The sequence below is a fragment of the Rattus norvegicus genome, chromosome 19 (assembly GCF_036323735.1).
Source record: "Rattus norvegicus strain BN/NHsdMcwi chromosome 19, GRCr8, whole genome shotgun sequence".
NCBI classification, from domain to species: Eukaryota; Metazoa; Chordata; class Mammalia; order Rodentia; family Muridae; genus Rattus; species Rattus norvegicus.
The window spans coordinates 40,394,727-40,407,412 of NC_086037.1; the positions used below are offsets into that span (position 1 = coordinate 40,394,727).

Here is a 12,686-nt window from a genome sequence, read left to right on the forward strand (position 1 = left end):
ATTCCTGGCCCCTTGCAATATCCCAGGGCCCCTTTGCTTCTCAAGCGGAGGAGGTATTATGATGCCGGTGACCTGGTCTCTGTTCCTGGATGTTGGATGGCTGGCGTTGTCCTTGGGCTGGGTCCTGTTCCCATTTCTGCAGACCTTACTGTATTTTGTTCATTTAGTTGGCGGGCTATGAGGTATGGGTGAAGTGGAGGGTGTTTGATGGTATAACTTCACAGGACATGGAGTTGGGGGACAAGATGTGGGAGTTCTTTTGTATTCTGAGTGTTTCTCTGTGTAGCTCTTTCTGTCCTGGAAGTTCATCTGTAGACCAGGCTGGCCTTGAACTCAAAGAAGGGTGTGTGCCACCCAACTATCAAGATGGCTCCAAAGGGACACTTGATGCCAGGCCTAACCTGGGGTCCGTAGTGGAAGGAGAAAACGAGTTCTCCTAAGATGTCCTCCAACCTCCATACATGCACACACACAATAACTATATAAACAAGTAAATGTAAGAAATAAAAATTCATCCAGGCCTCCTGCACCAGCCCCAGGTTCCAGGATTGCAAGCACTGGCCACCTCACCAAGCTTACCATGAATTTTTATTTTGTTTGGTATGGGGTTTGTTTCACTGTGTAGCCCTGAATGCATAGAACTTGCTATGTAGACCACAAGAGCTTTGAAACTTGCTGCAATTCTCCTGCCTCAGCCTCCTGGATGCTGGAATTAAGAGGCCTAAATCACCATGTCCAATTCATCACTAACTCTCATCTCTAGACGACCAGCATGTACTGCTATAAACAGTAGTTGCCAACTGTTCAAGAGTATTGATGAGACATCAAGGACTTCCTTTACTCCACATATTTTGTGTACCCAGGGCCTAAGTGATGAAGAGGCAGGTAGGCAGCCAAGGAATTCAGGGACTGGACACTGACACACAAGGGCAGAGCCACACATACACAAGAGAGAATACACCCGGGGCTGGAGAGATGGCTCAGTGGTTAAGAGCACCGACTGCTCTTCCAGAGGTCCTGAGTTCAAATCCCAGCCACCACATGGTGGCTCACAACCATCTGTAATGGGATCCGATGCCCTCTTCTGGTGTGTCTGAGGACAGCTACAGTGTACTCATATACAAAATAAATAAATAAATCTTTAAAAAAAAAAAAAAAGAGAGAGAGAGAATACACCCGGTCAGACTGGCAGGAAGCAACATCCGCTGACACTTGGGCTGGATGAATCCTTTACCTCTATGACTCTTCTCCATGAAGGCCAGAGCCATTGGGCTGACCATGTGGTCCTTCATTTCCTGTGGCTGACTGATAGCATTGAGAGTCTAGAAATCGTAACCTAAGCTAAATGTGGTGTTGCCAGTGCCCATGAGGCAGGGACAGGCGAATCTCTTGTTCCAGACCAGCCAGGTTACAGTGAAACCCCGTCTCAGAAACAAGCAAAACACACCTGTACCCCGCTTCAAAAGATACCCTAATCTCCCAGTGCATCCTACTCGGATGTCACCTATACTGCTTCCCACATGCTCTCTGTGAACAGCTTTCTTTCCAACAGGTCTCCAACAGGGAGCTTCAATTTGCCTGGATTGCCTTCCACTCAAGTGTCAAGGCCAGAGACATATAAACTTCCCCCAACGGACACATTCCTCCAGACTAACACACTTCTAAGCTGAACAGCTTCCTTAAAGGGCTGGCCAAAGGCTCTGTCTTCACACCTCTCTAAAAGCTTGTTTCTTCTAAGTCCGTCCCACTGAGGCGTCCCAGGCTATTCGGCAGCTCATTGGCGGTCCAGCCGAGCTCTTTCGAAGAGCCACAGAGTCTCCCTGCAGGAGTTCGCACCAGCGCTGGCGCAGCCCACCGGCCATATTCACAGCTTTCTGCACCTCGCTGCGGGAGCACGGCTCGAGGCAAAGGTCCCAAACCAACCGAGGTCCAGACACGCCAACATCCCTCTGGTTATCCCTTCACTCCACCACAGGGAGACCCATACACCCGGACGGCCGTACCCAAACTGCCTGTCACCCAGTGGCCTACACCTTGGCACTGACGAGCGGCGAGACGGCTCCCTTCCATCCCTTTCCCGCCACTGTCACTCACCCTCGGACTACAAAGGATCCTGGAGAAACTTGTCAACCCCTCCTCCCCACACTCGAACCCCCACCCGCCAGGTGCAGGCTAGCTTGTTCCTAACAGAAGGCGGAACACGGTGCCACCTTCGCACCAGGATGCCACCATCGAGAGCCCGACTGCTAAGAAAAAAAGAGCGGCCCTAGAGGGTCAAAGCCTGTGGGCTTCCGCCTGCACTTCGGCCATCTTGGTTGTGGGCATACAGGCGCCTCCCCCACTGGCAGCGGGGAAATTGGGTCGGACCACAACTGTGGAACCTCAGTTTCTTTTTTAGCCAATATTAATAATCTTATTTTCCTTAAATCTTATGGGAACACAGCGGGATACGGAGTTCATCCTATCAATGCCTAACTTAGCTAGCTCAGCGGCTAAGTGCACTTGCTGTTAAGAGCACAGTGGATCACGCTTTTATTCCCAGCACTAGAAAGGCAAAGGCCGATGAGTCTCTCTCAGTTCGAGGCCAGCCTTGTCTATAAAATGAGTCCCAGGACAGCTAGAGCTACATAGTGAGATCCTGTCTCAAAACAAAATACGCTTACTGTTCTCAGAGAACACAGGTTCGGTTCCCAGTCCACATAACGGACCCAGGGTCCGGAGATCCGATGCACTACTCTGGCACACACATGCAAGCAGAAAAAATACAAAAAAGGAAAAAAGAAAGGCAGGAAGGAAGGAAAGAAGAAAGAAAGAAAAAAAGAAAGAAAGAAAGAAAGAAAGGAAGGAAGGAAGAAAAAAGGATAAAAGGAAAAAAAATACTCAGAAGCAGTCCAGGACGGCTGGAACTATAAAGGTGGTATCTTGTTTCAAAAACCCAAAAATTAATAAAAGGCCAGCAAGATGGCTAAGCAGGTAAAAGGACGTGCCACCAAGACTGAGTACCGGGGTAGTTTCCCCCGGAAGATGGGAGGAAGAACAGACCCAGGACCAAGTACTTTGTCCTCTACACCTGCGAGCGCAGGTTACGAAGATGTTTTTCCGTAACTCCTCAGGATGCGAATCTCACCCCACCCGGACTCATCCCAAAGGACGGTGCCCCAGCGTGAGAGAGCATGAGAGAAGAAAACCACTCAGCTCTGTCAAGCACGTCGTGCACTCTGCCCAAATAACAGACGCGAACTACCGGAGACGGCATTTCGGCTCCAGATGGAGGGAAGCACCAGAAATTGGAGAGGTGTGGTCCACGATGGGAGGGGCCCCGCCCCGGAAGCCCGCTCCTCGGGCTAAGAAAGTCAGCCCTTGTTCTTATATGGGCATCCGGAAGTGGGTTCGCGCCGCCGCCAGACGTCATTACAACCAAATTTAGCCAGGGAAGTCGGTCGGCGGCAGTGGCGGGAAGCCTGCCCGCTGGCGTGGGGGGGGGGGTCTTAAAGGGCCTGCACAGAAAATGAAAGAGGTTATTAGAATTTTTTTGCCCTTCTGCAACTAGAATCAATTTTTTCTTAGGAAGCGGTGCAGAGCGGAATCGACGTCTTATTTTCTTTTCTTTATGTATCCCTGTATGTTTGTGCTTGCGTGTGTGTGTGCTTCCGTGTGTGTGTGTGTGTGTGTGTGTGTGTGTGTAGACACCTTACAGAGGTCTGTTCTCTTGTACCGTCGTGTGGGACAGGGAATCGAACTGAGGTTGTTAGGGTTGGCAGCAAGTGACTCTAGCCACTCAGCCATCTCGACCCAGATATCAGTCTCTCTTGGAGTAATTCTGTTTCCGAGGGCGTGAAGGCAGAAAAGTGCTCCATTGACGGGGGAAGATCACAGGCCCTATGTTCATTGGAACTTCCATACCACTGGGTTGTGGAAAATTGGGAGATGTTTAACGCGGAAAGTGAAGACAGCAGTCGCGAGGTGGTGGATATCGGTGGCTACCGGGTAGCTCTCTCCAGAGCCAGTCAGTGTCGTCCGCGCCCACTTTCCACCCATGTCCAGAAAGGTGGAGATAGAAGGGCTGCAGGCTTCTTCCGTTTACCCTTTTATCGTGTTATAATCATATAATAATTCGTTTAGTAAATATTGGTCGGGTGACTGCCTATTTCTCACCTGGAGAACACTTCTTTGGAGTGGAGGTGAGGGATCAGAGACATTGAATAAAAAGAGAAAGTTCAACAGTGTAGTAACCGGCGTGTAGTAACTGCTTAACAAGAAGCAGCATTTTTACTGTTCGGAAAATATTAATTAGCAGGCTGGTAGGCAAGATGAACTGTGTCCTCGGGTAATGTATCCCAGTCCTGGGTCTTCCCCACTGCCATGAGATTACCTCCCACTATCCGTCTCGTGGGTGGGCCTCATCGTCTGGACTGCTAGTGATTCTGAGAATCTAGTGTCTCAAGGCGCAGCGGGGAAGTTCTTCCTTGCCGCTGTTTAAGTCCTTTTCCCTTGGAGGCGTAAATTTGTCCCTATTGCTTTAAGGAGTCTCTAGCCACGGTGGAAAGCCCGGATGAGGCCCTCTGGGCGTGGCGTTTCAGTGACGTCACTCTTACTCTATTTAAAGGACTCCAGCTTGCTTTCCCCCCCGCCGGAACGTCTAACAGAGTACCTGCAACTGTAAGTGAGTCGTCTAGGCAGCAACGCCGGTCTTAATCCATTGTCGGCTTAACTCTACACAGTCGTCGAACAAGCATGGAAGTACAGAAAGAAGCGCAGCGCATCATGACACTGTCCGTGTGGAAGATGTACCACTCTCGCATGCAGCGCGGTGGCTTGCGCCTCCACCGGAGTCTGCAGCTGTCCCTCGTTATGCGCAGCGCTCGGGAGCTCTACCTCTCAGCCAAGGTAGAAACCCACCAGCCCGAGTTCCCGCCATCCCGCAGGGCCCTTGACCCTCGCCTGCACCCGCCGCGAGAACCCGAAGCTGCAATGGAAGCAGCGACCCCTGACGTCGAGCAGCCTCCGGAGCCCATGGACACGCAAGAGGAAGTGCTGCGAGTCCAGGAGACCCCCGCGCTCTGTGACCCGCCCCCCGCTAGAGTCAGCCGCAAGCGCCGGAGTAGCAGCGACTTGAGCGACGGTAGTGATGCCGGACTGGTACCAAGCAAGAAGGCCCGTCTGGAAGAGGTGGAGGGGGAGGCGACGTCGGAGGTCTCCAATCGCCTGCAGCTTCCTCCCGCACAAACCGAAGGTGCCTTCCCTAACCTCGCCCGCGTCCTCCAAAGGCGCTTCTCCAGTCTCTTGAACTGTGGGCCCGCCGTGCCCCCGCCGACGCCCCCCACGTGCGAGGCCAAGCCAGCCTGCCGCCCGGCCGACAATATGCTCAACGTGCTGGTGCGAACCGTGGTGGCCTTCTGAGGATTACGAGCGGCGCCACCGGAGCGGAGAACGCACACCCGAGGCGAAGGCCGGCGGGGGGCCGTAAAGAAGAGCCGCGGCCCGAGCTGCCGAGAGGCCAGGGGAAGGACTGAGGAGCTAGGAGCTAGGGGCGCGGGCGCCTTCTCCCAGACGTACGTCCACAGGTGCTATTAAAGGACTGTCCCTTCCTTGGTTTGGAGAAGGGACACCTGGATCTTGAATCTCAGGGTCGGACTCTCTAGGGCCCAGGCTGCCCTTTCAAGGCCGTTTCACTAGCATTCGCGTTTCGGCCCCTACAAGTGGGCACGCTTGTGCAAGCGGTCAGAGTTGCGTCATGGGACAGACGCGGGTGCTTCCTGTTGCCTTGCGTGGGTGTGGGGCCTGGGAGGAGGCCAGGGTGTGGACCCGCCCTAGGGACTGGGAAGTGACTTGAGTCACCTCGCCCCCACAGGCTGCTGTGGGCGAGCCGGCCTTCGGCTGAGATCCAGAACTGAACAAATCAAATCTTGCTGCGATCAGAGTTGATTGAAGTGGCTGGAGACCCCGGGACTGGTCAGCCTAGACTGATCGCCTGGCGTGGACTACCGCGGAAAGGGTGGGTGGGTGGTCTCATTTGCTGTCTTAGACACGACCTCTTCGGGCAAGATAGAATTTTTTACCAGCGAATTTAAGAAAGTCTGTTTACTTTTCCCACGGTGGGTTGTGTTTAACTCCCAACTACCTGGAGTTTTACAATGTCAGCTAGGAAAATAAAAGTCCATCGGTGTAAAACGCGCTGCTTGTCTGGCTTGCTTCCCTGGTGGGGGAGGGGTGAGGTTAAGGGGTCAGGGCTGGCAGCCGCTCCCTAAGCCTCGGGAACTGGTTTGACTGGGTGTGGAGCCAGAGGGAGGCCGGGCCCCATTTCTTTGCCACAGTTTACCTGCTGTTGCTTAAGCTAACCCTGTGATTGGGGGGTTCCTTAGAAATTAACAAACTCTGGGGAGAGCTTAGTTTACAACAATTGGGGGATATCGGTGCAGTGTTTTAAGACGAGCTGAGGAATTTTAAATGGGTGTTTATCTTCGTGCCCTCCCTTCGACCGGAATTATGTGGGGCCCCCACGGGTGGAGTGGCGGTGACTGAACTTTGAACCTGCTTTCAGTCCCTGACACGATTTCTTTAGTATGGCTCAGGCGGATAAGTAAGAGGTAACTTAAGTTACCTATCTATGAAATGGGCCTACGACGGGCATAGTAGCTAAACCCTCTATGGGTCTAACCCACTGAGGAGGTAGACGTAGACGAATCTCTGAGATCGAGGCCAACCTGTTCTACAGAACAGGTTCCAGGACAACCAGGGCTACACAGAGAAACCCTGTCTCCCCTGTCTGGTAAAAAAAAAGAAAGAGAAATAAATGAGCCTATAAACCTCTTCCCCAGAGCACATAGTTTTTAACAATGTTAACGCTGGTGGTTCATGTTTAATTCAACGGAGTTTATAGTGTGTAGACCAGTTCAAGAAACACAGCAAGTCCCTAATGCTTTTTTAAAGCTGGGCAGGGTGCTGCGCGCTTTTTAAACCCAGCAAGAGGAAAGCAGAGGCGCTCGCGCGGATCTCCGAGAAGCCAGCCTAGTTTCCCATCCACTTGCGCGTTATCGGAACAGATTTTCCTTCAGTTTGGTTTCCACACGCATTAGGCATAACCTGGGGACGAGGGTTAGGAGGGAGCTGGAGGCCCTAAGGACAAAGGAACCGCAGGTGCGGGAAGCTCAAGGAAAGCGCCCGACAGCTGTCCCCGCCTCCTCCGGCCTCTCTTGACCCCAGGGCGAGGGCTGGAGGGGAGGGGATAACGCCTAGAAAGTCCCAGCTCCCAGCTTCTCCCTCCCCCTAGAAAGTAAGGGTTCCACGGTACCGGGAGACACTGCAAAGCCTCTACCAGAACTGATTCCTCATTTAAAACGTGGAGGATCCCTAGCGCTGCTGCCCACTTTGTCTAGACCCTCGAGTTCTCATGGGGACTTGGATACACAGAAACATGGCCAGGCCTGGGAAGTCCCTGGTGGCTAGGGAGGGGGCCTCGGTGTACATCCTGTCCCAGGAACGGCGGGGCCCTTCCTTCCCTTGTCCAACCCATACCAGGACTTCCGGTGCCGCAGTCACTGTAGGGTGAGGGCTGAAACCAAGTCCTCAACACGTGTACACATTCTCTTAGGGGTGTTTGAGCTACGTGAAAAACTCGCAATCACAGCCCGCGCTCCCAACACTTGAGAAGCTGAAGCAGGAGGATTAATAAATTCAAGTCCAGCCTGGGCTACACTGTGAGCCTGTCTCATAATAAAGCAGAATTAAATAGGGTGGATGTGGTGGCCCCCCGGAAGTTTAAGGTCATTCTTAGCTCTATAGCTAAGAGCTATACTTAAGATTCCGTGGGACCTGGGGTTGGGGATTTAGCTCAGCGGTAGAGCACTTGCCTAGCAAGCGCAAGGCCCTGGGTTCGGTCCCCAGCTCCGGAAAAAAAAAAAGAAAAAAGAAAGAAAGAAAGAAAAAAAAAAGATTCCGTGGGACCTCGCAGCCACGCTATTACTGAGGGGAACGCTGAATGAGTAAAAGAAAAAACTGCCTGCCTCCAAAGCGTTATGAGAAAAGTCACTAAATCAATAAACGCCCTAGATTCGGAAGCCAGCAGTGCTGCTGAGGGAGGTGCTGAAGCCCGGATTCCATCCTCAAAACACAAAACAAAGAATCCAAGACAGTGCATATACAAGGTCTGGAATCAGTTCCCCAGCTTCAGTACAAGCCCTTTGTACTTATTTACTGTGGAGGTGTACTCGTGCACATTGCGTTTTATGAAATACTGTCCCTAGTGCCCCAGGCTAGCCTACAACTTTAGGATGGATGACCTTGGGCTGGGCCTTCTGCCTCCTGTGATTAAATTTTGGGAATGGAACCAGGCCTGCTCATATGCAAGCAGTCTGTCGCTGGACTCATCTCCATTCAAATCCAAACTGCAATTCTAAATGGATAGAAAGAACCATTACCTTTACTAGTTTCCAAGTCTCCCAACCCCATTAACACTCTCATTCCTCTCCCCAAACTCCAGCCACCCAGAGCCCACTTTGTGCCTTTCTGGGGGCAACTGGTTTATGTCAGGCTTCTTCCTGTCCGAATCATGTCTGCCAGGGTCATCAGTGTAAGAACCACTTTCCTCGTCTATATCTTTATAGTATTCTTAAGTATAAGGTCCACATCTGTTACCCAGCTACCCGCTGGTGGATATTTAGGTCACCTCTCCTGTGACTATTGAGATTATGACTTGTTTTTATGAATTTTAAAGGATTTTTTAAAATTGTATTTTACACGTATGGGTGTATGGCCCGCGTGTGTGGACATGTACCATCACACGTGTACCAGGTGTCCGAAGAGGCCAGGAGAGGCCATCAGATCCCCTGCAGCTGAAGTTATAGAAGGTTTGTGAGCAGCCATGTTAGTTCTGGGAATTGAACTCTGGTCCTCTGAAAGAGCAGCCAATACTCTTAAAGGCTGAGCTGTAGTCAGAATTTGGGGATTTTGGTTTTAAGACTATGTTTTTGTTTTAATCCCAGCTGTGGGAGATGGGGCCGCTTCAGACTGTCTATAGCAGCTGACTATGACCTGCTCCATGCTCTAGCAGAGGCATGATTTTGCCAACTGCAGATGGTTTCTGTGAATGTGTAATGCTTGGAGATCTGGGGATTTTTAAAAAGGTATACAAATGCTAGGACCCGGGGTTGGGGATTTGGCTCAGTGGTAGAGCGCTTGCCTAGCAAGGGGAAGATCCTGGGTTCGGTCCCCAGCTCCGAAAAAAAAAAAAAAATGCTAGGACCCAAGAGGCAGAGTGGATTGCTGGGTTGTTGTTGGTCATAACTTGTTAAATAGTTGTACACAAAGGAAAAAAAAAAAAAAAACAGGGGTTGGGGATTTAGCTCAGCGGTAGAGCGCTTGCCTAGCGAGCGCAAGGCCCTGGGTTCAGTCCCCAGCTCCGAAAAAAAGAAAAAAAAAAAAACAGGAAGAAGAAATTAGATATCCTGAAAGAGAAGCTCAGGGTTGGGGATTTAGCTCAGTGGTAGAGCGCTTGCCTAGGAAGCGCAAGGCCCTCGGTCCCCAGCTCCGAAAAAAAGAACCAAAAAAAAAAAAAAAAAAAAAAAAAAAGAACTGAAAGAGAAGCTCAAACTTACCCTAAGGAACTTGACACCCCTAATAAGCAGGAAGCAGCCCAAGGATGATGTCATCCCCTTTCTGACTCCTGACTTTATTCAAGAATCTCTTCTTCCCCCCTCCGTCCTTTTTTCTCTTCTATCTAGTATGGGGGTGGGGGGTGAAAGGGTGGCAAAAGGATGGAAGAAACAAGAACACACAAAGTAGCAAAGACTCGCTCCACCGAGCTGTCTCTCCAGCCCCTGCTTTTTCTTTTTTTTCTTTTTTCTGGAGCTGGGGACCAAACCCAGGGCCTTGCGCTTGCTAGGCAAGCGCTCTACCACTGAGCTAAATCCCCAACCCCGGCAGGATTTCTTGTATCCCTCACTGTTCTAGAACTTGTTCTATGGACAAAACTGGCCTCAAACTTACAGAGATCTGCCTGCCTCTGTCTCCCGAGCTGCAGCCCAGCATGGAATTCCTGTCTTTAGGTTTATTGAGAAGCAAAAATGTGTCCTTAGAAACTGAGCCACCTAGCTGGACTCCTGGACTCTCCCCCCTCCCTTTCTTTTTTTCAAAAAGATCACACACATCACAGGCCTGAAACTAAGTAGCCAAGAATGACTTTGTTCTTCCAGCCTTACAGGTGGCCCTCACTGGGGATGTGTCTCTCTCAACTTAGAGACCCAGCTTCTGCTGCTTCTCTACTTTCCTGTCCTGATCCCTTCTCCTTTACCTGGCTACCTTAAGCTCAGCTCAAACTGCAAATGCTCAGGAAGTGATTAAGAACAATTTAAAAGCAATCATTAATAATAATCACTGCTGGGGGCTGGAGAGATGGACTGAGACATCCCTGGAAGGCAGCTCACAACCGTCTTTATCTCTTGTTTCAGAGAATTCCATGCCTCTGGCCTCTGCCGGCACCTGCACTTACAAGAAAACAGACACACACAGACACATTTGCACATAATTAAAATATAATAAATCTTTTTTTAAAAAAACGATCTATTCATTTCAGAATGCAAAGTTGCTTTTGGTGAACTAATGACCCGTGTGCACCTTTGAGATTTGTCCTTTTGGTGTTCTCTTGGGTGCTAGTTGTTGTGTTTTGTTTTTTGAAAACAAGCTATGGGGGTTGGGGATTTAGCTCAGTGGTAGAGCGCTTGCCTAGCAAGCACAAGGCCCTGGGTTCGGTCCCCAGCTCTGAAAAAAAAAAAAAAAAGAAAGAAAGAAAAAAGAAAACAAGCTATGCATGGGCCACCTTACTTGGTTTGTTTGGTGTTTTTCTTGTAGTAACTGTTTTTCCAGAAAAAAAAAAAAAGAGACCTCATTGTGTAGCCCCAGCTGACATAGAACCCCTTATATAGATCAAGGTGGCCTTGAACTTGCTGAACTCCGACAACCTCGGCAGATCTTTAAGTTGGCTACTGCTCTCAATTCTGGGGTCCTTTTGTTTTGTATTTGAAGCAGGGTGTCAATGTGACCCAGTGTGGCCTCAAATTCCAGGTAGCTGAGGAGGAAATTCAACTTATTTTCCTCTTTCTGCCACTTCCTAAGTGATGTGCTTTATAAAGCCAAGGCTATACCTTGTAAAGCATGCTATAGTGTGGTGAGAGGGGATGCCTCAGAGGGCCCAGGCTAAGGCATCCCTCCCCCCACCGAGGTACCAGCCAGCCATACGACAACGGGTCTAGTATAGAATATTATACTACAGTTTATTTGGGGGTATGGGAAGAGGGGTTGAGAAGGAAGTGGAGGCATAGAGGCCAGCCAGAAATAGGTGGTGAGAGATAGAGGGGAGGGGGAAGGATAGAAAGAGAGAAGGAGGTAAGAGAAAAAAGGAGCAGAGAGTCAGAGAGGAAGACAACCAGTCCCTTTTATGGCAAGCCAGGCCTACCTGCTGTTGCTAGGTAACTGCTGGGCGAGGTGGAGTGTAGAAGGAATGCCAACACTAAGTACTAGGATTCCAGGTATGCCCAAGACCATGCATGCTGGGCAAGCACTTTAGCCACTGATACATCCAGCCCTCTCTCAGCTCTGAATGTTCATTGAGATGCCAGGGATAGAACCCAGGGCTTCCCACATTCAAAGTACGCCCCCAGCCTCCCAATCACCCTATTTTATTTTACTTTTTTGAGATCTTGGCTCACTAAACTGTCTTACTAAATTACTAAGTGGCTCTGAACCACTGTGTGGCATAAACAGTCCCTGAACCCTGGTTCCTTCTGCCTCAACTTTCCTTGTTAGCTGGTATGCAGTCACCACCACACCAGTCTGATAATCGTTTTCTTTTTCTTTTTTAAAGAATTATTATTTATTTATTTTAGGTATAGGATACATTGTAGCTGTCTTCAGACACACCGGAAGAGGGCATCAGATCTCATTACAGATGGTTGTGAGCCACCATGTGGTCGCTGGGAATTGAACTCAGGACCTCTGGAAGAGCAGCCAGTGCTCTTAATTGCTGAGGCATCTCTCCAGCCCTTGATATTCATTTTAATCATTATTGTTTCATGTGTGTGCCTAAGTGTGTGTGTGCGCACATGCATATATATATATATATATATATATATATATATATATATATATATATATATATATATGCACTATGCACTTGTCAGAGCTCTCAGAAGCCAGAATAGACATCAGGTCCCCTGAACTGAAATAAAATGTTGTGGGACAAACACACAAACACGTCCTTATCCGTAACAGTAAATGCTCCGCTCTTATCTCTCCCAGCTCCTTGATGTTCCTTTGTTTTTCGAGACAGGGTCTCTCTACGTAACCTCTCTCTGCCTCCCAAGTGCAGGGGCTAAAGTCATGCGCCACCATTGCCCATCTTTTTTTGTTATTACTTTTTTCTTAATAAATGAGGAAACTTGAGGCCCTGGGAGGATCTCCATGCAAAATACGAAGGGAACAGACAAATCGCCCCACCCCCCACCCCTGCAGGTTTCAGAGGATAGCATCCAGGTCAGCTTCTGAAGCCTGGGAGGGGCAGGCCACAGGTCATGACTAGTCTAAAACAGGAAGTGTTCAGACCAGTTTCCAGGGCTCTTGGACTCTGGCAAGGTCCACTGCCCTGAGGCAGGGAGACTGACGAACCTGGCTTAGCAGTTTGCAGGGTGGAGCCG

At 50.0% G+C, this 12,686-nt stretch overlaps 1 protein-coding gene across 1 annotated transcript; it reads left to right on the forward strand.

Annotated features, from left to right (window-relative positions):
* The first annotated feature begins 4,646 nt into the window (after positions 1–4,646).
* Positions 4,647–6,171, forward strand: Ier2 (immediate early response 2). The gene has a single exon (NM_001009541.1). It carries the CDS (start codon positions 4,735–4,737, stop codon positions 5,398–5,400), a length of 666 nt encoding a protein of 221 aa, NP_001009541.1. The 5' UTR covers positions 4,647–4,734; the 3' UTR covers positions 5,401–6,171.
* Positions 6,172–12,686: the final 6,515 nt, after the last annotated feature.

Bases quoted from the DNA above. Each gene is read 5' to 3' on its own strand.
- Ier2 (NM_001009541.1), top strand. From the start codon at position 4,735: ATGGAAGTACAGAAAGAAGCGCAGCGCATCATGACACTGTCCGTGTGG.